Source organism: Colletotrichum graminicola (genome assembly GCF_000149035.1).
Source record: "Colletotrichum graminicola M1.001 genomic scaffold supercont1.71, whole genome shotgun sequence".
Classification (NCBI taxonomy): Eukaryota; Fungi; Ascomycota; class Sordariomycetes; order Glomerellales; family Glomerellaceae; genus Colletotrichum; species Colletotrichum graminicola.
Genome location: NW_007361075.1, coordinates 1 through 24,483, shown reverse-complemented (window position 1 = coordinate 24,483; position 24,483 = coordinate 1). Strand labels below are relative to the sequence as shown.

The 24,483-nt window shown below is 46.0% G+C and overlaps 5 protein-coding genes and 1 non-coding gene across 6 annotated transcripts; 3 read left to right on the top strand and 3 right to left on the bottom strand.

Moving 5' to 3' along the window:
• Positions 1 to 230: 230 nt before the first annotated feature.
• GLRG_10928 (uncharacterized protein) lies at positions 231 to 620 on the bottom strand (the record flags this gene model as incomplete). The annotated part of the gene is made up of 1 exon (XM_008101648.1): positions 231 to 620. The coding sequence occupies one exon, from the start codon at positions 618 to 620 to the stop codon at positions 231 to 233; it is 390 nt and encodes a 129-aa protein (XP_008099839.1).
• Positions 621 to 3,858: 3,238 nt separating this feature from the next.
• Positions 3,859 to 5,590, top strand: GLRG_10927 (alpha amylase; the record flags this gene model as incomplete). The annotated part of the gene is made up of 3 exons (XM_008101647.1): positions 3,859 to 4,072; positions 4,142 to 4,966; positions 5,040 to 5,590. The coding sequence occupies 3 exons, from the start codon at positions 3,859 to 3,861 to the stop codon at positions 5,588 to 5,590; spliced, it is 1,590 nt and encodes a 529-aa protein (XP_008099838.1).
• Positions 5,591 to 9,282: 3,692 nt separating this feature from the next.
• On the bottom strand, positions 9,283 to 9,368 carry GLRG_13275. Its single transcript has one exon. It is a non-coding gene; the product is annotated as a tRNA-Glu (tRNA).
• A 690-nt stretch (positions 9,369 to 10,058) lies between these two features.
• Positions 10,059 to 11,609, top strand: GLRG_10926 (uncharacterized protein; the record flags this gene model as incomplete). The annotated part of the gene is made up of 1 exon (XM_008101646.1): positions 10,059 to 11,609. The coding sequence occupies one exon, from the start codon at positions 10,059 to 10,061 to the stop codon at positions 11,607 to 11,609; it is 1,551 nt and encodes a 516-aa protein (XP_008099837.1).
• Positions 11,610 to 12,261: 652 nt separating this feature from the next.
• GLRG_10925 (uncharacterized protein) lies at positions 12,262 to 12,591 on the top strand (the record flags this gene model as incomplete). The annotated part of the gene is made up of 1 exon (XM_008101645.1): positions 12,262 to 12,591. A coding segment is annotated over one exon (330 nt), but the record flags the coding sequence as incomplete, so codon positions are not given.
• A 129-nt stretch (positions 12,592 to 12,720) lies between these two features.
• On the bottom strand, positions 12,721 to 14,805 carry GLRG_10924 (heterokaryon incompatibility protein; the record flags this gene model as incomplete). Its single annotated transcript, XM_008101644.1, has 2 exons — positions 12,721 to 14,350; positions 14,417 to 14,805. The coding sequence occupies 2 exons, from the start codon at positions 14,803 to 14,805 to the stop codon at positions 12,721 to 12,723; spliced, it is 2,019 nt and encodes a 672-aa protein (XP_008099835.1).
• Between the last annotated feature and the right edge of the window lie 9,678 nt (positions 14,806 to 24,483).

The window sequence follows — 24,483 nt, the reverse complement described above, 5'->3', positions numbered from 1 at the left end:
ATCAGACAGATTGGGGGTATCTGTCGAATCATAGTGACATGGCCCGGCTGCAAAGGAGACCAACTGGATCATGGCGGCTGTAGGATGGAAGGATTTGCAAAAACAAGAATAAAAAAGCAAATCCCGGTTGGCGTTCAGACGGTGGTGACATTGGTGGCACAGCAAGCAAGCAAGCGGGCAAGCAACTAGTTGGTATGCATACGGTACTCTTTGCCGATGCATCATCATCCTTACTGAGCGCCAAAAGAAGAGTCGGCGAACAGGGGAGGGAATCCGGGTGAGTCGAGGGCTGCGAATGTGCCGTATCGTCCGCAGTAGCGAGAAAAAGGTTTTTTGGACTGTAAGAGTGTCGTTGCAAAATATACCGAGCCACCCAGAGGTGGGCGGGTCGGATAATGGGTCAGGTTCAGGTCACCTTGGCCAATCAGCTGCAACCGTTCCGACCTCACCAGCCACAGATTTGCGGCGCATCCAACCGTTTTTCCTTCGCCATTTTGCAGTCCTCCAATGACTGTCCACTGAGCGCCTTCCTGACGCCTTCCACCTTCCACACCAGCAAGAGGAACATGCCCCACTCGGTTCCATCTTACTGGAGCAAGTCCGGTATCAACCCCGCCCATGGTATCCACTTGGGCACGAGGAAGTTATCCTAGGTACAGTGGGACGGCGTCGGCTGGGATCTCTGGTCTAGCCTTCAGGGGGCCGGAGTTGCACCTGCACTTTTGCGGTGTGGTTCAGGGATCATCCCTGCTCTTTCCCCATCGACGTGTAGCGCAGCACTTGCCATGGTTAACAATCGGGTATTGCAGCAAGAGGGCAGTCAGTGTTCAACGGACGAGTCAGAGATGAGACGCGGGTGACGATGACGACTCGGCGCGCCGTTGAACATTGTGCGCGTTGGTCGGCGACGCTGGGCAGTCTGGGCGCACTGAAACCGGGCAGGCGAAGGGAAGGAGGCGCTGAGGAGAAATGCAAGAAACGGGGATTTCATTATGGAGGGGGTCTTATTCGCCTAAGGCCAGAACGCTAGCCGAGCAAGGCCAAGGCCCTGCAAGCTCCCCTTTTTTGATCTTATTCTTGGGGTGGCGTTGTCCTTTTTTTTTATCTTTTTTTTTATACGGATATATATAATCGGTATTTTATTATTTAGCGCTTCGCCTCTCCCTTGGTCTTCCTAGCAGCGTGTCTCATAATGACCAGACACGGTGGGTGTCTGGGTCTGCCCATGTTTCTCACGGCCATTTCTGGTTTTCAGGAGGAAGGAGAAAGCTCCATCCAGGAGGGCCATGAAGCAAAAGAGCCCGGTTTAGAAACCCGCCTGTTTGACAATGAGGGGATTCCCTGTCGGGCTTTATAGAGCTGGAGTATGCAGTAGGCGCTGCTCAGTACACGTAGTAGTAGGTATTTTCGGCTATGACCCAGCCGCTCCCCGTTCTATCGAGTTCGATCGACTGTGACGGCGGAAACTGCGCCGAGCGAAGTGTGTCCAAATCGGGAGGCTGCGACGGGGGGGCTTAGTCACCTCGGCGCCCACGGCTATATTGCTGCCGTCGGCAACGGTCAGTGACAGCACCCTAAAACAAAGCGTAGCGCTTGCCATTCATCCATCCATACCACCCTGGCGGGAAAGTGCGATGTACACTGGGTATTACAAAGTATTACCTACCTAGGTCGGAAGGGCAGGCACATACTAGGCACGCACACTAGGCGCACGGGAAAGGATGTGGCAGACCGTCCCTCCGATAGGCAAAACAGGGATACTTACCAGTGTACTATTAGACAGGTAGGTAGGTAGGTAGGAAGGTAGGTAATTGGCAATTACGTCAATCTCGCATTTCAATCAAGCATCAAGACAGCGAATGGGTGAGCGGCGGCCAGTCGGCCTGCGGCGCAGACAAGCAAGCAATCAAGCGACCCGCCAATGGCATCAAGCAACCCGCCAATGCAACCAAGCACCACGCCCAGAGAGACCATAAGAGACGCAAAGAACCCCTCCCAAGAGCTGCTGCTCACTTCTCGAGGTTACTTGATCGCCTGCCCCAGCCTGGCATTTGTGTACTCAAACAACCCTTGGCCCTTTTTGCAGCGTCAGCACCACCGTCGTGTCTGTACGTCAACCGTTGACGACGCGGGGCGCATGACAGTTCGCTAACACAATGGCAAGTAAAGTTATGACAATGCCGCTGATGCCACTGCCGTAGGTAGTGCCACCACACCACATCGGGATAAGCTCAGAGCCCGTTGGGGGGGGGGGGGGGGGTTCCAAGGTCCCTTCCAAGGCCGCACCGTTGGCCGTGCTGGCTGCCGTTCCTTGGCAGGAGAAGAAACAAGGCTTTTGCAAATTGGGACGCTCTCACAGCGACTATCTACGGATACCTTGCCAACTTACCGCTGGTAGGTACCTAAAGATACAAACCTACTGTGCCTAGGTACTGTACGGATAGTAGTGCCTACTATAAGGGGGGCCTGCCAATAATTAATTGCCTTAGCTACTACCTAAGGCACACCACGTCACACACACACGCGCGCCCAGCTCGTATACGTAGTAGGTAGTCACATAGCATACCTAGTGCATACCTATGTACTGTAGGTAGGTAGTAGGCACATGTTCGGACAGTACCTTGTAGTAGCTTCTCCCTAGTAGTAGCTTGCTTCTCGGACACATCTGTACAATCTTTCCTCATTGGCAACAAATACCGCCCACTTCGCTGTGCCCTTGGCGGCAGTCGTACGGATGCACCAAACACACAAACACAGACAGACATACAATCGTACATACTCCCACGCGACCGTCGTCTCCTCGCCTCTCTTGTCGACGGTTCGCAGTAGTACCTATTTTAGGCGCGCGCACAAGGGCACCTTTCTTCGAGCCGTCTTCCGCCTGACTATTCCCCTTTGGGCACCACCATGCCCCCACTCACACACACACACACACACACACACACACACAGGCTTGGCCTCCGTGGCGACCATCGTATCCCATAGTCACTAATATTCTCTGCTTGGGTTCAATTTCCTATCGACCACCTGTTCGTCATGCTTGTTCGCCGTGTCCGCCCCTCCCCGGTGGGCCTCATGGCCCTTCTGATCCGAGGCATTGACTTCTGCCCCCGAGTATGGCAACCCTCATCTCCTTCAAGGCCTTTCCAAGCCAGTGTGCTGTTGCTGTTCCAGTGCGCCCCCTCTTGTGTCTAGGCTTGACACTCCTCCTCCGCGCCTTGCTGTCTGTCTTTCTGTCTGTCTCGCGTATCTTGCATCGAATCCGCCGTAGTACCAGGCCCGGTTCTGTATCCGTACCATCGCACATAGGCATCTACAGTGGGTAGTTAGTTAGGTGGGTAATAATGAAAGAAAAGTAGTGGACTGGCTGCATGCACATAGAGTTCCATTGCCCACACGCTTTTCATTCTTTCCCACCCTCTCTCTCTCTCTGTGTGCCGATCTCCTCTCGTGCCAACGTCGACTTTACGCGGTTGGCCCCTCTTCTTTTGCCGTGAACCGGCTCCACGTTGCTTCCTACTCACTCTCTTAATCTAGGTGCCCCGTCTTCCCACCCCTTTTCCCGATCCAGTCCACCAGTCCAGTCCGGCGTCCAAGGACCAGTCACTCGCTCCAATTCACTGAAGGGATCCCCCATCCATCAACTCGTCGCTCCGTCCCTGACAAGTCCGACGGTCCATCTCACCTACACACCCAAAAGTTCTATATCGTGTTGTGTGCGCGCCCGCAACCTACCTGACCCTATTCATTCCTTTCACCACGCTCACACGCAAGCGCAAAGTCCAGTCGTTTAATCATCGCCCATCCGCGGCGCAGTCTCTCGTTTGATCCCACTCTCTCAGTAAAACCTAATCAGCCATGCGTACCTCAACATTTGCCTGGGCAGCCCTTTCCGCCCTCTCCGCCCTGGTCTCGGCCGCCGACCTCGAAGCATGGAAGTCGCGAGCCATCTACCAGGTCATGATTGACCGCTATGCCCACGATGACGGCTCTACAGACCACAACTGCACGCTGTACGACTTTTGCGGCGGCACCTGGAAGGGTCTGATGAACAAGCTCGACTACATCCAAGGTTAGTGACGGCGAATCACGGCATCCGCTCTCGCCCGAGCAACGCACCACGACTAACAAGGACGTGCAGATATGGGTTTCACCGCCGTCCAGATCAGCCCCATCGTCAAGAACATTGATGACAACACCGCCGTCGGTGAGGCTTACCACGGCTACTGGTCCCTCGACAACTATGCCCTCAGCGACAAGTTCGGCACCAAGGAGGACTTGGACGCCCTTGTCGCTGAGCTGCACAAGCGTGACATGTACCTCATGGTCGACGTCGTCGTCAACAACATGGTCCAGAAGCTTGATTCGCTCCCGCCCAAGCTCGACTACAGCAAGTTCAACCCCTTCAACGACGAGAAGTACTTCCACCCCTACTGCAACGTGACCGAGTGGGACAACAGCACCAACTACCAGGACTGCTGGCTGTACCCCTACGGCGTCGCCCTCGCCGACCTGGCCACCGAGACCGCGCCCGTCTACACCGAGTTCAGCAAGTGGATCAAGGAGCTCGTCTCCAACTACTCCATCGACGGTCTTCGCATTGACGCCGCCAAGCACGTCAACGACGCCTTCCTGCCCACCTTTGTCAACGCCTCCGGAGTCTTCGCCTTCGGTGAGGTCTTGACCGGTTACACGCCCGACTTCTGCCGCTACCAGACCCTGAACCTGCTGCCCGGTATGCCCAACTACCTTGAGTACTACCCCCTCAACAGCGTCTTCTTCGGCGGCGATATGAACTCGCTCGCCGACTTGCGCTCCCAGGCCCGTGACGGTTGCACCGACATCTTTGCCCTCGGATCATTCGTCGAGAACCACGACATGCCTCGTTTTGCCGTCCACAACGAGGACATGGCCCTTGCCAAGAATGCCATGGCTTACATCCTTTTGACTGACGGCATCCCCACCGGTAAGCCCCTCTCCTCCCCTCTCATCCTCTAATTGAGAGACATGCGAGGTTACTAACATGCGTGTCTCAAAAGTCTACCAGGGCCAGGAGCAGCACTTCAATGGAAATTCCACCCCCTTCAACCGCGAGCCCCTCTGGCAGTCCAAGTACGACACCGAGGCGCCCCTCTACACGCTGACGTCTACGCTCCTCAAGACGCGCAACCAGCTGCAGAAGATGAACAGCGCCTTCGCTACCACGGCGTCTGAGCAGCTCTTTGTCGAGGACACGCACCTGTGCCTGCGCAAGGGCCCCGACGGCGCTCAGGTCGTCTTCTGCATCACCAACAAGAGCTCCAAGGGCGACTCGTACACGCTCAGCATGGGCGGCTTCAACCCGGGTGACCAAGTCGTCGAGGTCCTCTCATGCGCCACCAGCACCGCCGACGGCAACGGCAACGTCACCTTGTTCATGGACAAGGGCGAGCCCAAGGCCGTCGTCCCCGTGTCGGTGCTCAATGGCACCTCGATCTGTGCCAACGGCACCAAGGAGGCCGGCAAGGACAACGCCGCTGCTGGCCTCGGCGGCAGCCTGACGCTGGTCCTGGCCTCGGTCATGGCCGCCTCGTTTGCTCTCCTCGCGTAAGCAAAAAGCAGGGAAAGTACGTTGCCTGATGAGTCGTGAGGCAAAAGAGGAGAAGTGAGAAGAAGGCAAGAAGCAAAAGAAGCCGGGCGGCCTCGAGATTATGGATTACGCTGCGAGCTGTGCACAACGCTTGATTATCTTTTTTACTATAATAAACTCAATGTTCGAGCGTTTTGTTTCTGTTCGCGGGATAGTCACGGACGGGTCGGGCTCCGGCGCATCATCACATCCATCCCTTTACCGCTCTTTGTTTTCTTGTCTTGTTTTTATGTATTTTCCTCGCGCGCGGGTCATCCCTTTTCTTTGCCCCTCGGGATCCCACCAAACAGCTCCCACGTGGGTCGGTCTGGTTCAGTAATTTATTATTCTCGTACTTGTTTGTTGTTCAACACCCCCCAATCATGTCATACGGCGAAACCATGATGAACCTTGGTACTTTTTTGGTAGGGGCGGATACGAGTCGAAAGAGCAGCAGTCACAGTTTTATAAGTATGCGTGTACGTAGCCAAAACAGGAGCGAGGGCGAGTTCGTTTGTTGGTTAGGGATATCAGACTCCTTCGCATCGAAAACCCAAGTCGTAAATATCAAGATTGAAAACATTCAATCCCAACCCCTCAATACACACATAGGTAACCACTAGTATGCATATTGAACTGCGGCTTACGATTTGGGAAGATGTCATCGGACTTGATGCCGCTCGAGGGGCCCTTTACGGAGGTGGCGGCGGCAACCGGCTCTTCGGTTGGATGTCTAGTCCAAACCGAGACATGAAAGACGCGCTAGGCGAGGTCGATTTCGGCTGCCAAGGATTACGGTGCGCTCAGAACGGAACCTTCACACACCTACCCGAGAATGCAGCCTTTGGCATAAGGTAAGGAGGTGCAAAGCCACATCCAACACATGCACGCCCAGTTTGCCATTGCATGATTTGCCCACATGGACAGTAGTGTGTAAGCATCTCGTCACCACTGTTGATTGCTGTTGCTGCTCGTATTTTTGTTTCTCCCTTGGTTGGTTTTTTTTTCTTGTTCTTTTTCTTCTTTTTCTTCTTTCTTTTTTTTCCCCCTGTCAAGGGAGAAGGGCGGCATCGTGGCGGAAAACGTCCGGCCGTTGTGTTGTTTACGCACCGCCACCACGCGAAGTAGAACAGCAAAAACAACAAAGCAAGTAACACACACCCAAGATAGAAGTGGTGGGGATTACCGTCATCTCTGAGCATAAGAAACGTGGGGTCCGACGGCGCCCCTTTTGTTTTTTTGCCCTGTCGCCGTGTCTAGGGTTTCTTTGAGGTCCCTGAGGGTACGGATACAGTAAATATATATATATATATATTTACCCTCTCTTTCCTACGCCCGGGAATAAGAGAAGAAAAGAAATGAGGGGGTTGAGAGAGGCGATAGGGATCTGTACTCTGTACCCGTACCAGAATGCCTGTATCCGTACTGTTTGTTGCCTGCGCAGTGCTGTGGGGGATGATGGGTCTAATCCATTCGGTTCGGACAAGTCGGCCCTGCCGGGTGAGGTGAGACTCGGTACGAACACGCCATCTCCACTACGTACCTTACACCGTTCCTTGCATTGAAATAAAAGAAAAACGGACCGACCCCCCGGCTGCTCGATATGCCAAAGGTTCCTTTTGCATCTCTGCAAGGGGGGAGGGGCCCACCCGCCGTATTTTTGTAGTGTACTGCCCTTGTCCGTCCGCCTCTCTCGACACGGTGCGGACGGCCGTTCCACACCTGAACAGCTGAAATAGGGGCGGGATATGATGATCCTGAGAGTACCAACTGTCGGCTCCTGCAGAACGCTGAGCGAGATTGTGCCAAGATGGCTGATTTGGCAGCAACACCACAGGCACACTGCACACGTGACACGCGCACAGCTCTTCTTCATCAAGAAACGGCCGTTGTAAATCGCCCTCCACCCCGTTCCCGTGCATTAGAGGGTCGTACCGCGTGTGCGTGTATGCGTTCCGCGCGCGCCGGCTGTAGGCTGCGCTCTCTGGTGGGCGATTGCCGACCGCAGACAGCAGGCAGGCAGGCAGGCAGGCAGGCAGGCAAATAGCGAGGCAATAAGACAAGGAGGCAAGGGACGCTACGTGACTACCTATACTGCGCAGTAGCGGACGCAGACTGAGGTATGTCTGAGACTCCATGCGCCTGCCGTACGTACCGTACTACTGTCTACTAAAAAGTATATCGCAATGTCTCTCTCTCTTTCTCTCTCCCCCCGTGCGTTAGATGGTTCGTCAGTTCCGACATTGAGAGCGGCACATGAATGTCTGGAACAGGCTTGGTGTAGTGGTGGTTGTGATTGTGCTCTCCCCCTCCCCCCCTGTCTTTTGGTATCAAATAGCCTGCTCCCCTTGCTTCCCATCCGCCCAAGCGATCCACGGACGGTGGGCGGCATGGCCCAGCAGGGACAGGAACGGGTAGACGCAAGGTCTACCTACCTCGAGTTTCCGCGGCGCCGCCCGTCCTTTGCGGTCCCTCCTGGGGCAAATCGCGAATCGAAAATGCTGAGGCGGGGGGGTGGACGCGTTGATCTTTTCGCCCTGTTGATATAACGAACTAGGGAGGCGTCTTCTTGATGGATGCCACTCAGGGTGGGAATACCCGGCGATCTGCTTCTTTGTTCGTTTTTTTCTTACCCGCTCGTGCCCCCCCCCCCCGTCCGTAAATGAGTCCGATGGGGGAAAGCATTTCGTACAAGACGGGGAAGGGCTTCTCTGCCGCCAATTTCCTGAGAGCGTGCACGTAGGGCGCCGGTCCCGTCCCGCCCCGCCCCGGGGTTTTGTTTTATTTTGGCCGTGACCCTACACTATTCATTCGTATTGTGATTTGTTCTCCAATGTTTCTTCCAAAAATTCCCTTGCGGCGGGGGGTCTCAACTGCCTTGTCGATATGGAGTCACCTTTTCTTCTCCATTCATCCAAACCCCCCCCCCTCCTTCCCCGAGCAGCACGCCGATCCGTCCTTTGGCCGGTAGCTATTTTCGTCCGAGGGGGCGGGTATCATAAGACAAACGGTCCCGGCGACCCTTGACGGGCCACGAGTGATCGGCGAGGGAACGGTCAAGCTTATCAAATTCCAAAAGCCCATGTGGTTGACCATTTTTTTGCCTCGCGCTTGCCTTCCACAATGGCCTCTGCTTGGAACGTGCTTCGCCGGTAGGGCATGGCGGGGAACGGGGGATTCGATTCGGTCCTGCTTTTGCCAAATGAGGCTGAACCGGCTCTGGCCCTCGCTCCCTTGAGTCCCTATCGCTCGTGTACCCTTAGCTTGGTCGCGCAACACGGGTTTCGTGCTTGGCAGAGATGGAGCAGGTTCGTACGAGTCCCGCAATATTCGAGTCAACTCGGTACTACATAACCCCAGGGACGTGACGGTATGGGTGACTCGTCTGGGTAGCTCGTAAGCTGGTTGTTGCCGATGCTGTCCATGGCCGAGACTTGTTTGCTTGATTACATTGTTAGTCTCAAGTTCGCATATCATCATTAAATCGTGACAGCATCATTGAATCTGCTATATATAACAAAAAAACGATCGCCAGGGGATCACAAAAGCAAAGTTGGACGATAAGGATAGTAGAGTAACTAACAATGACAAAGGAGGCAGACAAACAATAATTGATAGATGCCATTTTTCATGTAAAAAGGTAAAGTAAAATTGGAAAAGGAACAAAAAGCATGTTCCGAAACCGAGAATCGAACTCGGGGCTATGCCTAACCTCTCACCAGATGAGAGGGCATCATGTTGGCCACTACACCATATCGGACTGTTGTGACTAAGTCTTTTAAATTTCACACTAACAACCCTGTCACAATACTGCGTTGAGTCTATCTCGACACCTAACAACAATTTTCGATCCTATCCCACTTTCAAAAGACAGCCATTTGTTTCATCGTTCGAGTATAAACATAAGATGCCTCCGTAGAGTTGTTGATCCGAGTTAGATGTATTTATTGTCATGCAGACGTGAGGTGCGGCGCAACACGTGCTGTCGCGACTCAATGCCGGGTCGGGCATACACGACCATCGCCTCTTTACGGCCCGGGCGTCGCCATTTTTACGAAGGATGAAGAATGCAGCCAGCCCTATGGAAGCCACGCACCACGCTTGACGGCCAACATGGGGTTCCCATTGGACGATTTTCTCCTGTGCCATCAGCTTAGCAATGTTGGATGCCGGTTTCGAACCCGCTTGGATGTACTTGGTATTTCCTGAAAGAGGACATGAAGCCAAAGCAGCGAGGTCTGCGAACAATAACACATTATTATTATTATTATTATTACTATTCGTAACACAGCCGTCATGATCAAGTCCTCAAGCAGTCAGCAACTTCTCGCGCCCACTACACTTGCACTTGGTTACACACAGCCTTCACTCCCTCGCGGTCCTCGTCACACATGCTTGAGGAATGTGAATACGTTCCGTTCCCCGCATCGCAGACAGGGCGAACCTTAAAATGACGCTTCCGGCACCGAAAGTGGTGGGTATCTGCGGCGCCGCTATCGCCGGCCCGACCCTTGCACTACACCTCCTGTCCCACCCCGTTCTTCGTACCCTCTTTCGTCCGGTTCTCTTCGACCAGTCTCCGGCACCAGCCCCGATCACCGGCGATGAAGGCTCATCTCGATCCTCGCCATCAACCAACCACCAGCGCGCCGGCGCCTCGGTAGCCCTCCTCCCAAACGGCTTACATCCCCTCCTGGCCCTCGGCCTCGGCGACGCCATCCATAAATACGGCTACGAATGCGGCGACCTGAGCCTCTGGTCCGCGCCCTCGTGTTTGGACCGTGACGCGGACGCCCCGCTCACCCACCTCAAGACGATGGTCAACGGGTTCTGGTCTCACGACATGCAGCTGGGCGCCATGTACTTTGAGCGTGCGGGCTTGCAGTCCCTCTTTGTGGATCGCGTGCGTGAGCTAAGAGGCGGAGTGAGGTGGTCCAAGAGGGCCGTCCGTTTCGAGCATCTCGCCTCTTCCAGCAACAACACGGAAGAGAAAGACGGCCATGGAGACGGTCAAACCCGTATAGGCTTCGCCGATGGCACCCACCTTGATGTCGACCTTCTCGTTGGCGCAGACGGCGGGTACTCCGACGTCCGCCGCCACATCCTTAACCTCCGTAACCCGGATACTTCGGAGCGGCGCTGGCTGCCGGATCATATGGGCATGACAGGCATCTATGGCATATCCTCTGCCGACAAGATGTCTGCTTCGCACGCACCTGAGCGTCCGTTTTCCGAATCGCATTCCGTGTGGTTGCCGCAGGGTTTTCTTGCCACGGGACCATGTCCCGGAAGGATGGTTCGCTGGGACCTGATCCTCCCGGAACACACGCCGCCAGAACCCCGGCCCGACCCTGCAGAAGATTCCTGCGCAGCTTCGAAAGACATGGATGATCCCACCCCAGATGTAAAAGGGGCCGAGGAACAATGTCACGCCGCCATCGCATCCGGCCAATACCCCAGGTCCGTCACCGTCGCCATCCTCCGCGCCCACATGCTCCTCCGCCACCCGTTCGCCGGCAACTTCAAGACGATGCTGGACTCGGCGGACCGCATCGTCCACACGCCCCTGCGCCAGCGAGTCTGGAAAGAAGACGAGATCCGGTGGAGCGCCCCCGGCGGGTGCAGCGGCGGCGACGTCGTTCTCCTCGGCGACGCCGCGCGGCTGATGCTCCCCACCAGCGGTCAGGGAACGGGCTTCGCGATCGAGGACGCCACCGTTATCGCAAGCATGCTGCTAAAGCACTGCGGAGCCGGAACAACGGCCCCATACGCGGGGGGCGAGCTCCAGGCAGCCGTCGAGGAGTATGCCAGGCTCCGAGTACCCAGGTCGGAGAAGATGGCCACCGCGGCGTCGTGGGTCGGATCTGTCGGCCTGGGGTCGACGTGGTTCTATCGGCTTTTGCGAAAATATGCCGCCAAGATGTCGCCTGGGGCTGACTTGAAGTATGTCTTGATGATGCCCTCCGGTGTCTTGCCCATTTATGCTTGGACCCTTGCGTGAATTGATGTGGTATTCGATGCTGACTCTACGCATGTGATCAGGGCTAAGAAGGCCAAAGACCCGTGGCCCATGGATGCGCGTTTCGACGTAGACGGGGCAAACCCAAGGTAGAAGTGGTCCAACACGGCGCAAAAAGATCAACAGGGCACATTTAAAAAGAACCAGTAGCAAACTGCATGATTTTATATCAGCGATTCGAAAACCAACATCGGAAAAAAGATAAGTTGGACGCGGGAATATGGAAGGGCAAATGTAGTGTTGGCAACTAAATAATATTCAACTCTTCTTCTTCTCCTAGATACCCTCAAGTGTACCCTGATCGGAACCACTACCAATGTGCGCTTGACGTAGTTTCTCTGCACCAGCTCTGCTCTTGAGGTCGGAAACCCTACCAAAAGTCAGAATATCATCTCCACCTGAACTGTATTGAGTATATGTAGCAAACTCACCAATGATCTGCCCATCACGAAGTTGATTGCTAGCTCTAAGCCCACTCGTTGTGCGCCCAGGTTTACTGTACACATCGGCTCCTACCACGGTATACTCTTCGACTCCTCCAGCATGTGCTGCCTTTGGTTTGACCATGATCGCCATAGTCGAGATGGCCCCGCTTGAACGAAGCAATTCAACGACTTTCTCATGCCCGCGCAGTGATGACAAGTCGTGCCCTTTGCTGGAGAAGATGATAAGAAAACACTCTTTCGACCAAGAGGCAATGCCAATCGAGTTCGTTCGGCCGGTGCCGCCGGACATGGTCTTCGAGTACTGGGGCAATCGCCTGGCCAAACTTCACGACGTCATCAGACGTCCACCACCAACAAACCCGGTGGTTTCCTGGTTTGAGAGACACATCTCTGAACGCAACGCTCTGACTGTAGCCATTAGTGGGCTGTTTTTGGCGGCGCTATTTGGTTTCCTCTCATTCATTGTTGGTCTTCTCCAGCTCATTCTCGCCTGGGTGGCCTGGAAGCATCCAAATTAAAGGGCAAGCAGGGGCTAGGCCTTTATGAAAAGAAGAGCCCGAGAGAGTTCTTCATTACCGCCAGCACTTGTAAGCTACCTAGCGGTATAATCAACATGAAGAGGATGAATTGTCCAAGTTGATGTTACGTCAGATGAGATCCACTTCAACCTCCGGCCTGCCCTCGAACCAGGACTCATCTCTCAGAACGAACCACCCGACACGCTTCCATTTCGTCTCACTCTGAACAACCATTAACCCCTCTTTCTCAATCAGGGGAAGGCACCAGACTTCTTCGAACTGCTCTGCTTCCTCGGCCACATCAAATGCCCCAACCGCAACTACACCGTCATCCGAGCTGGCCGCATCCGGATTCCTTTCGGTGGAGGTGAGCAAGACAGCGTAGCTCCGCATCTTGCTGTAAGGGAGCCATCGCTTCCTCGACCTGTCGGCTGCGAACCACTCCGCAACGCCCGTCTTGACCAGGACAGCCTTTGCCGTGCGTGCCAGGATCTGGAGCTCGCAATGTGGCATATGGAGCGCCGCGACGCCACAGTCGTTCGTCGCCGCCCACCTTTTTTCTCCCAGCCTGGGCCTGATCTTGACGTAGTCGCTATCATGGAACATCTTTGATTCCTTCAATTTGTAGAAGCGGCGGACGGGCCCTTGGACGGATGCCCAAGACCACGACGGCGCGCGGACCACTGGCGCCGGCGCGAAGGGGGTCGGCTTCGGGCGTGTCAACGGCCCTTTAAAGAACCCGTTCACTTGGTGACGTGGTTTCCACGAGAGGCCTTGGACCAAGTCATCCTCCCATAACCCGGCGAGGTAGCGGGACCCCAGCACGTCTTGGGCAAGCCCCGCGATGGAGGCGATGGCCGCGAAGATGTCGTGGGGGTTCGATAGATCACGCATCATGTACGTGTCGACGAACTCGTACCACATATCGAGGGTGGTCTCTTTATCGGCCGCCGAACGTGCCGCGTCGGTAGAGAAGCCGGGGATGAGAAAAGTGGGTTTGAGATCTGCGAAATTGACTTGGCCGTCCTCCCAGCTCGTTTCGCTGCGGCATTGGTAGATGATTTGCTCCTTTCCTAATATGACGGCCCGCGTCGAGAGCTTTTCTTCCTGGAAACACCATCCCCGCGTAGACACCGGACCATAAGCGTGAGACCTTGGAAGGCAGACATTGACTGTGTCCTTTGTGTTTGGAGCGAGTGGCAGGGCACACGGTGGGACCTTTTGATCAAGTCTGTTGGTAAGGAAGCCGTCGCGGGCATCGTTCGAACGGCCGGCGATTATGGTCAAAACTGCGTTGCCGTAAACTTGGGCCATGCGTTGCGATTCGAAAGTCCAGTCATCGGCATCGCCTTGTATGATGCAGAGTGCGTCGATCCAGACGTACTCGATGCCCAAAGAGCGCGCAAAGTGGATGGACTCTTGGTGAGTTTTTGTTAGCTTTCCTTCCGCGACGCCGCCGAAGAGCTCATCTTTAGTCTTATGGGTCAAGTTGAAGGTATCTCTCCCGGGGCCCCAGCAGTAGGACAGGGCCAGGTAAGGCTCTTGGAGGCCATTCGTAACTATGAGTCGTGGCTTTTGGCTAGCTTGACCTACCGCAATGACGCGAGTTGGCATCTCGGACGACCTCGGCTTGCAGAGCTTGTGAGAAGCCTTGCATCTTCTCATGCGCCAACCTGCCAAGTGTATGTGGAGATCAGGATCGTGGTCTGCAGTCGAGAACCGTTCGATATACTTTGACGCTGCCGGCGTTGAGGTGCTTCTGCGAATAGTCAGCTTCTTTACAAGATGACGACATAGAGAAACTCATCCTGGGAAGAAGACTTACGCGAAAACAGACAGACGCGAGGCAAACGGCATGCCAGGGTGGTTTGTTTCTCCTTGGCCACCGTCCGGATGCAGCCTTCCGGATGAGATCCATATGGCACATCCTGGGAGTTGTTTGCCGACACCGCGGTTGGCCTGCCTCACTTCGCCGTGAAGCCAGACGCTCGGGAAGAAGGTTTCCTTTTCGTAGCCCTCAGGTACCTCATCATTGAGAAGAGCGCCGGTGATGCTGCGGCTGGTATCTTCCATGACGCGGGTATAGCAAAGGCTGCAGAAGGGGCATCTTGCTAGAGCGCTCTGCTGAAGAGCCTTTAGATTGGAGTGAAAGCGAACGTCTGTCCCGTCTAGTTGCTCGATGTGGAGCTTTGAGCAGACTTGGCAAAGCGACATGGTTACAGCATGTGTTGGTCAAATATCTTAGCTGACACGCCGCTGGAGGTGAAATGCCGCGAGGACAACATCAGCAAAGATGGCGTTGCGAGACAACGATGTTCATTTCTGGGCGGCCACGAACGGCCGACACCACATCAGACAGCGGGACTGGCGACGCATGGAAACGATTCTATTGGTCCTTGCACATCAGGATGACCTAGACTGGAATATGCAGGTGATAAGCCAAGTGCTGACGGCAGAATTGCAAAAGGAAGCTGGTAGTCTAGGAGTGATGACTGCGATGGCCACCATGTAAATTTGAGGCTTCAAAGGGGATGGGCCTTCATTTGTGGAGGAACCGGTCATCTGCCTTTTGAGGTTATAGCCAGATCGCCCATCGGACATGTGACTGCCAACCAATGAGGCCGGCCGGTGGGCCGTAATCGGTCGACCTTGTGGTTCGCAAACTATCCTGCCTAAGCTCCATCTCCATCGTCCACGGGTCTGGAACACACAAGGTTCTCTTTTACTCTGTGCTAGCAAGTTCCACCGCTCACATGCTCCCAACGGCTGGATCAGAGTTTCTACTGACGTACAACATCCGGGTCTATCGCAATGGGTAGAAGCGATACTGGCTACCCGACTGGAATCAAGTCAACGCCCACGGCCAGGGCTTTTTGCAATTAACCTTTGTGAATAGGTGTTAAAAGACGAGTTTTGCACCAATGCACCAACACCATGTCTATTCCTATAAGAAGCTGCATCACCTACGGGAGCCCTCCCACCACTTTCATTATCCTTCTGACCACCCCCCATCGCATTGCTATCCAATTCCAATGCGCGGCACATGGCCTGTTGCTTGAATACGTAGGTGAAGAAGATGGATACAGGATAACAACCCAACAGCACCAGGACCAATCGTCACAATAGCTACTCCTCCAGAAGCCATTGTCACAAGTGATCTTTTCTTCATCCCACTGGACCAGCCAGCAAAGACAATGAGAAGAGGAGAGGTCCGACCCGGTGGCAGTGTAATACCAGGTCAAACAGAAACCAAAATCATGCCGCCTTCGAAGCCTGACAGAATTAGTGAAGGGGGACCGCCAGGTTCGTCGTGCCCAAGCTCTCTTGACCAGCTAGCGGCACGCGGCCAGAGCGATAACCCTCTAAGGTTACTCGCCGCATGTCCACGAAGAGGAAAAGAAGAAGAGGAGGAGATGTCTAGGGGATATGCAGACATTTGTACCCTTCCTGAGTGGCCCTCAATCAGCCAGGACATGGAGAAGAAGGAGTAAGAAACAAAAGGAGTGATCTTTCCCGACGAATCAAACAAGGCAGCAATGACGTCCTTCTAGGAAGACGCACCTAACTCCAGGAGGAGGCAACAGGGCCAAAGGCATGGCGGAGTAAGAATAGCACGCAGCGTCAGTGTTCCCTGACGGCAGGAAGGGTGACGGAAGAAGGAGCAGTAATGAGTAGGCTAGCTTACAGAAGGTGGTTAAGTACCTTCCCTTTCGTATTCCCGGTCAGTCAGAACGCGGAGAACGGGGCTGTTGGTTAATCACAATGAAGGGATAACCCAAATATCACGTAATGATTGTGATTTAGGATGTGGCAGGACCAAAGGCAAGGCGGAGCAAGAGTGGTGCGCATTATTAGCCCTATGACGGCAATGTGGACAACAGAAGGAGAAGTAATCAGTAGGCTAGCTCGCAGGTAATTACCTACCTATTCGTAATAGTGTAGGAGGGGACAAAAAGCATTCTAGCAGTCAGGGGTGACAGCAGCATGTTTCTCCTCGACATTTCATCAGCACGGTCCTTTGCAAACAAAGGTTGCTGGTATTCAGCCAGTGCACTTTTAGTCGGCGGCCAGTGAGTTAAGCCTATTTAGGAAGGCACTGCCAACACCACCACATTTCCCTAACATAGATAAAACAATCATATTCCATCACCCTAACTCTAGCTAACCCAGACCCTAACCGAGACCCTAACCACCCTAACTACTAACCCTATGTATCTTTAAGAGCCTACGCATCTATAGAAGATACGTAGGGTTAGTAGATAGGGTGGTTAGGGTCTGGGTTAGGATTTAGGTTAGTTAGAGTTAGGGTGACGGAATATGGTATTTCTAGCTCCTGTGTGGTAATACTTCTAGATCGGGTTAGACACTGGCTGCCGACCAAAAGTGCACTGGCTGAATACCGGCAACCGCAAACAAAAGGACACTAAAAACATACAACACCAGGTATTCGCTGGTCGTCACCGACCCAACTACTAATCCGGCCCTCGTGAAGTCTTAGCTGGGAGAGCCTTGACTTCCTGTTTTCGACGACTTACATGTCCATCACTGGAAGGCAAAGCTCCCTTCGCAGCCCAACCTTACGGCATAAAGTAGGTAGGTCCTTGCCGAAAACGGTATTCCTCTGGCTCCACCGTTTCAAACCTCGTCGCCACAACACATGGTGCTGAGATACGTGCACCCCTTGCCGTCCACCTCTCATCCTGATTTCAAGAAAAGAAAGAATATATAGAAGAGACAAGGCGCAATCAATACTCAGTAATTACAGGTTCACATTTCATTAAATAAAAAACTAAGCAGGATGTCGCTTTTTAATTGCTCGTATTGTCTGTTATTTAAAGCTACCTACCGTCGCAACCCCCACAAGCCTTGCAGCACTGATATTTGTTATTTAACGTACTGATGTACACTATTTACTGCCTTTGATCTGTCAAATGTGGCGGAATTACACGTAAATTAGCCGGCGAATGCAGGTGTCAAATGTGGCGGAATTACATGTAAATTAACCGGCGAATACACAGTTGCCCTACGGCAAATTGTTAGGGAATGGGCGGTGAATTGGCCCCACCTTAAGGGGTTAATTTACCGCTTATATAGCCAGGATTAGTCCAGGATTTCCCTACCTAGAAATAAGGGAATTTCTATAGTTCTATAGGTTCTTTACTAGATCTATATATTATATAATTAATTAACTATTATAATCCTTACTATTTAATAGCACGGTTACCTTATAGGAAATTATTAGGGAATAGATAGTAAATTAGCCCTACTTTTAGAGATAACTTTACTAATAATATTACTAAGATTAGCTAGAGATTTCTTAACTAAGAAATAGGGGTCTTTCCTTATTTCTATAGGATTTTACTATAACGTATATATATAGTAAGCTGCGTATTATAGTAAGCTATATACGTCCTCCCCCTTTATACCTCTTTAACCTTTATACTAACTTTTCTTTATATATAAATATAGCCTCTTCTTCTAGAGAAAGTTATATTATCCTTACTATCTAGACTCTTAAAAATAACCTAAAAATGTCTATATAAAGTGCTGCCTCTAACTTTAAGGTCCTTAAATTAACCCTTTATATATAATATATTAGTATACTCTTATAAGCTAAGATATATTTAAAATTAATAAAGATAACTATTTTAAAAAAAGAGGTAATTCTTAAATAGGTTATTAACCTAATTAATTAAAGGTTTTTTTTATAATAAGATAATATATTATGCTGCCTTTATAGACATTATACTTATGTGTAGAGCCGGCTGTATTACAGCTAGGGTTTCTCTAGAACGGAGGAATAGTTCTTCTAAGCCGAACTTTGTCTCTACACAAGCGGCCCACTTAAAGAAAACCTATTTCTTTAAGCCAGGCTAACTATCACTAGACGTTAGATAGTTAAGCCGTTTTCCTATAATCTTTCCTACCTAAAAAGTGACTCTACAACAGTTATAAGCCTAGTTTGCTCTGCATTATGCTATAATAGTTAAGTGTAAAGTTAGCGTCTAAGCGTTATAGACCTTATAGGTTTAAATCCTATAAATATTAGGGACAGGTTCTAATATACCTTACTAGATAAGTTAAATTACAGCCACCTAGACTTTAGTAAGATATACCTAATTAGAAGGTTTTTAAGAGTTAGTAGATCTACTCTAAATAGTATAAACTTAGGGGGGGTAATAAGCTTCCTTATTAACCTAGTAATTATATAGTTAGTTAAGTTAGATTATATAAGTAGGACTTCTATAATCTAAGGGGGTATATTATAGTATAATATAAGGCGTTAATTACTACCTATAATTAATAGTGTTGTTTTTATAATAGTTATAAGCCTAGCTTATACTACACCCTTAAACTAGTATATCTAGAGCGCCTATAGGCTAGATATCTCTCTCTTAAATAAACTATCTTATCTAAAAAAGAACTTTTAAACTAATAATATTAATTAATAGTATAAAGAAGCTAAGGTTATAAGCTAACTAGCCTGCTTAGTATATAACCCTTTAGCTTAAAGCTAAATTAAGGTATATCTAAAAATATATTAACTTAGATAGTCTAATTATAGATAAAGATAGTAATTTATACCTAGATAAAATCCTTAACACTATATAAGCTAATACTATTAGTAAGTTTATTAATATTAAGAATATAATATAGCCTTAATATAAGTAACTACTAGTATTAACTAATTTTAGTATAAAACTTACTTATTAATTATACTTTCTAAATAAAGTAGTACTAAAGATAATTTATAAGTAATATAAGAAGGGTTTTAATATAGTTAAGGACTAGGTTTTCTCCTTAGTAGTAGATATAATCCTTATACCTACTTAAATAAAAGCTCTTAAGTAAAAAAGTATATTACTTTATTTTATACTATAAACTCTTAAGTAATATAATATATTAAGTAACTTAGTAAACTAGACGCTTATTTAAAAAAAATACCTTACTATTATAAAATAGGTAAGATTAAGTACTAATCTTAATACCTAGCTAGTAGATTAGTAAAACGTATATATATATATATAGAAATTCTTAATATACCTAAAGTTAAAAAGTTACTTACTTTAAGACTATTTCTTAAGGTAGTCTTATATTAAATTACCTCTTTTTAGGTAGCCTATAAGCTCTTAGATATTATATAATATAAGATATAAGGTAATCTTATTAAGAGCCCTAACTACTATACTACTATTTTAGTAGGTGTTATTAAAGAGGACTTCTTTACTATAAAATATAAAAAGAAAAAATACAAGATATATATAACCTTAGTAGGTTACCTTATAATATAATAAGAAAAAGAATCTTCTTACTTTAAATCTAAGTCTTAAAATAACTTATATATATAAAGCTATTACTATATATAGACTTCTCTAGAGTATATATATATTAAGAAAGCACTTATAGGCTTCTTAATAAAGTATATATAATAAGAAATAACAGGTAGATCAGTAGGTTGACTAGATAGATAGGTGTAGATAGGTAGAAAGATAGGTGTAGTTTTATTATGCTTAGAAGGCATAGAGAGCTAGAATCCCTTAAGGGGATCTTATCTCTATATATAATTAACTAACTTCTATATTTCTAGTAATATATATATTAACCTTTATATTATATTATACTTATTATACTATTATATAGATTTGAAACCTTATATTATTACAGCCTGTTTTAAGCTAGTTACAGCCTGTTACACTACTTGTTACAGCTTGTTACAGCATAATACGGTCTGTTTAATATCTAGTTTTATCTAAGTAGATATTTCTATTTTTAGTACCCTAGAGTAAATCTAGTTACTATTTATATATATCTACTTTTTATACTTCTTAGAGATAGAGTACTAGAGAGTAAATCTCTATAGGTCTATATCTAGAAGTAAAGGTTATATTAGATATCTTATATATATATATATATATAGTAGTGTTACTTTAAGGTTATAAATAATAGTTAAATTTAAGGTTAAATTCAAGGTTATAATTATATAAGCTTTTATATCTAAGTTATATTTATCTCTATAAAATATATATAGTAAATATATAATTAAGTTAATAGCACTAAGCACCTAGACCTCTAAATTAAATACGCCTAGAAAAAGTAGCTTAAGGCTAGGCTGCTATTTAAGAAGTACTATTTTTATATAAACTAGCTATAAAATAACCTATTAAAAGATAAGAAATAAGATAATAAGTAAGATAAAAAGGAAAATAAGGACCTTTCTTTAAAAGTTATTATATATATTATTAACCCTACCTTACTATAGCTAACCTTAAATAATCTTATGTAGGACTAGTATTTCTATAGTGTCTTTATTATATCTTTTATAGGCCTATATATCTTTTTATATAGTACTATATTAAATAACTATAAAGCTACTTACTTAGTAAATAATATCTTAATACTTAAGCCTAAATTAATTAAGACCTAAAATAAAGGTATATAATAAGTTAACTTAGGTACTATTTTATATCTTATACTTATAATAAGTACTTATATAATAAAAAAAGGTTTTAAAAGCTATAATAAAATAAATATAGACCTTATACTTATAGAGGTAGTATATATAAAGAACTTTTATATTAATATTATCTTAAAAGCCTTACTTTAAAAGACTAGTATTTAGTATTTAGGGTTTAATTACACTTTATAGTATAGTAAATATATAGATAGCTTTATAGTTAGGTAACTTACTTAAGTTACTAATATCTTCTTTCTTAAATATAAGCCTTTTTCTACTTACTTTTTTTCTAGATAAATTCCTACTAGTAGTATAGCTATTATCTATATAGTTATAACACTATTATATAATTCTTAGATCCTTAAATAACCTACTTACTAGGATAGGCTAATATAAAATAACTTAGCCTAGCTTTAGTACTTATAAGGTAAACACTTAAGTATAAAGGCACTAAGCTACTTAATTTATAAAGTAAAAGAAGTTAAAATTAAGGTATATAATAGGTAAGAATATACTTATTACTAAATAACTTAAGTAAAAAAAGTTATTTTAAGATAGTAATCTAAATAAAAGGCACTTTACTTATACTATAAGATTACTTAAGATCTATTTAATTACTTTAAAGGCTATAATAATAGCGTTTAGCTTATAGTAATTAAATATAAATATACTAGTAGGCTATTTAGCTTTTTTTATATAATAAAGACCTATAATAGTATATTTAAGGTACTATAAGTAGTTAAGTAATATATTTACTATTATTAAGGTCTTACTTTATATAAGATATACTAAGACGTAGATTACTTAGTAATAGTAATTAATAGTAATACTACTTACTAACACTAAGCCCTAAATAAAAGGATTAAGGTTAAGACTACGTCTTTATATATAAAAAAGCTAAATAGTAATATAAAAAAGGTAAGGTAGAAAGTAATAACCTAAAGTATTAAGATACTCTTTAAAGCTAACTTCCTAACTAAACTATAGGTTAAGGCTATAATAGTAAGTATTTACTTTTTTAATATTAGCTTATACTAGTATAACGCCTAGCTTAGCCTAATTAAGAAAAAAGAGAGATAGTTTAGATAATATTTTTATTAGTAGTAACCTTAATACTAAGTAAGCCTTAGTTAGGATTTATATCCCTAATAAAAGTAGCTTTATATATATAGCTACTAAGCGTACTTTATTTAAAGAGATAAAAAGAGAGATATAAGAAGATATTACTTTAAGATAAAACTAAGGGGTTATATTAGGTATTTAGTAAGATATATTTAGAATACTTATAACTTATATTATATATAAATCTTATTTTTCTAATAGATAATATGTTAGCCCTTACTCATCTAGTTACCTCCGCAACTATCCAAAAGTCGGGCTAAGACTTTCCACCCCCAGGAGTAAGCGCTTATAGTCCGAGTCAAGCCTTATCTAGCCAGCAGAAAACGGGAGTAGCCAAAAAGTAAACATGACTAGTGACAATTCGAGGCTGCCCCCCGCACGGAGATAAAAAATCGAAACTGGATTCACGCGATGTTCTTGATGTCATCAAAGGACCCCTTGCACATACGTTGTCGACCCCGCTACAGGGCCAGCGGAGATGTCCCTCGCGATTTTAACGGGTGCCATCTTACTGGACTGGCGCAGCAGGGACCGGGTCAGCATAGCAAAGGCCACTCCCTTCAATGTGATACTTCGACGATACAAGTCTACGCCTCAGTACACATGGATAAGCTATATTTAGAATGCTTATAACTTATATTATATATAAATCCTATCCCTTTAGTAGGTTATTATTATATATAATATAATATTTAATAAAAGTAAGTTTTATATAAAAGATAATATAAAATAAGTAATTCTAGTTAAAGAAGTATAAAAGATTACTAAAGATATTTAAGACTTAGTAACACTATATATAGCTAAGCTTTATACCTTAGGTATTATAAAAAAAGTTAATATAGTACTAATACTATAAGAAGAATATCTTTTATAGTAGCTCTTACTACTAGCTCTTATACTATAGATAGTTAAGCTAGGTAAAGGCGTACCTAAGAATAGTAATTTAGATTATATCTAGTAAAAAAAGTAGCTATTATTTTCTAAACTAATACCTAAACTAGAAGACGTCTAGAAATAGGTAATAGAGGTAAAGTAAGACGTCTCTAACTATATAATAGTAAATAAAGGCTTACCTAGAAATAAGGAAGTTAGTTACTATAATAAGGTAATTAAGAATAAGATTATTATTTATATAAATACTTCTATAAATAAAGAGGATAACATAATAAATAAAACACTATATTTAGACCTTATATCTACTAGCTATACTAGTTAAGGGTAGGATTTAGAAATAAGTAACTAAAATAAGTTAAACTATACTACCTTAACTTAGTAAAGTTACTACTTATATAGCTTATTACTTTAATTATTAGTAAATAGCTAATTAAGTATAAAAAACACTAGCTTCTTATTAGCCTTTATATATTTTAAATAAAGCTAAGATAAACTCTTTAATACCTTTATACTAAATAAGCAAAAGGTAATTAATAAGAAGTATACTAGTTATAAGACTATTTACTAATATATCTATATAATAATTATTTAACTAAAGTATATTTAGAAACACCTAAAACTAACTAATAAAAAATACACTAGTAAATTACCCTTACTACTAAAGAACTAAAAGAAATTTTAATCTCTTCTTAAGCTAATATATACCTTTTTTATAAATATAATAGTTACTAAGATTTATAAGCTAGAAGAGATAGGTATATAAAAAGTAGTAAACTAAAATAAAGTTACTATAAAACTTATCCTTTTAAAGTAAGTATAAATATATAAGTTAGACTAAAAAGGCTTCCTTAATTAATATAAGGCGTATATTTATATAAAAGGTAATATATAAGAAAAACACCTACTTAAGTAAATATATATAGCTACCTTTACTATATAAACCTTTTATATAGTAATAGCTTTTATAACTAAATTTAACCTTAAAATCTACTAATTTAATATTATTAATATATTTCTAAACATAAAAAAGGAGCTAAAAGAACTACTAATTATATACTACTTTTTAGATAGCTTTAAGATCCTAAGAAAAGTAGTCTAATTAAGGTATACTCTCTATAGCTTATAAGATGTCTCCCTCCTTTAGTATAAAGAGTTCTTAAGCGCCTTATATTACCTTAGATTAAAGCTAATAGCTAAAGACTTATACTTATTTTAGACACTAGATAAGAAGGTCTTAGTGCTTTCTTATATAAATAATATTCTTATTTTATATTATAAGTCTAATAAGGCTAAGGCTTAGATAATTATTAGAGCAGGGTAGGGCGATTAGCCTAGAGCGAGGTAGTATACAGGCTAATTAGAGAATCCTAATCCTAATTAAGTACAAAGATATAAGTTAAGCGTTAATAGGTTTAGAGATA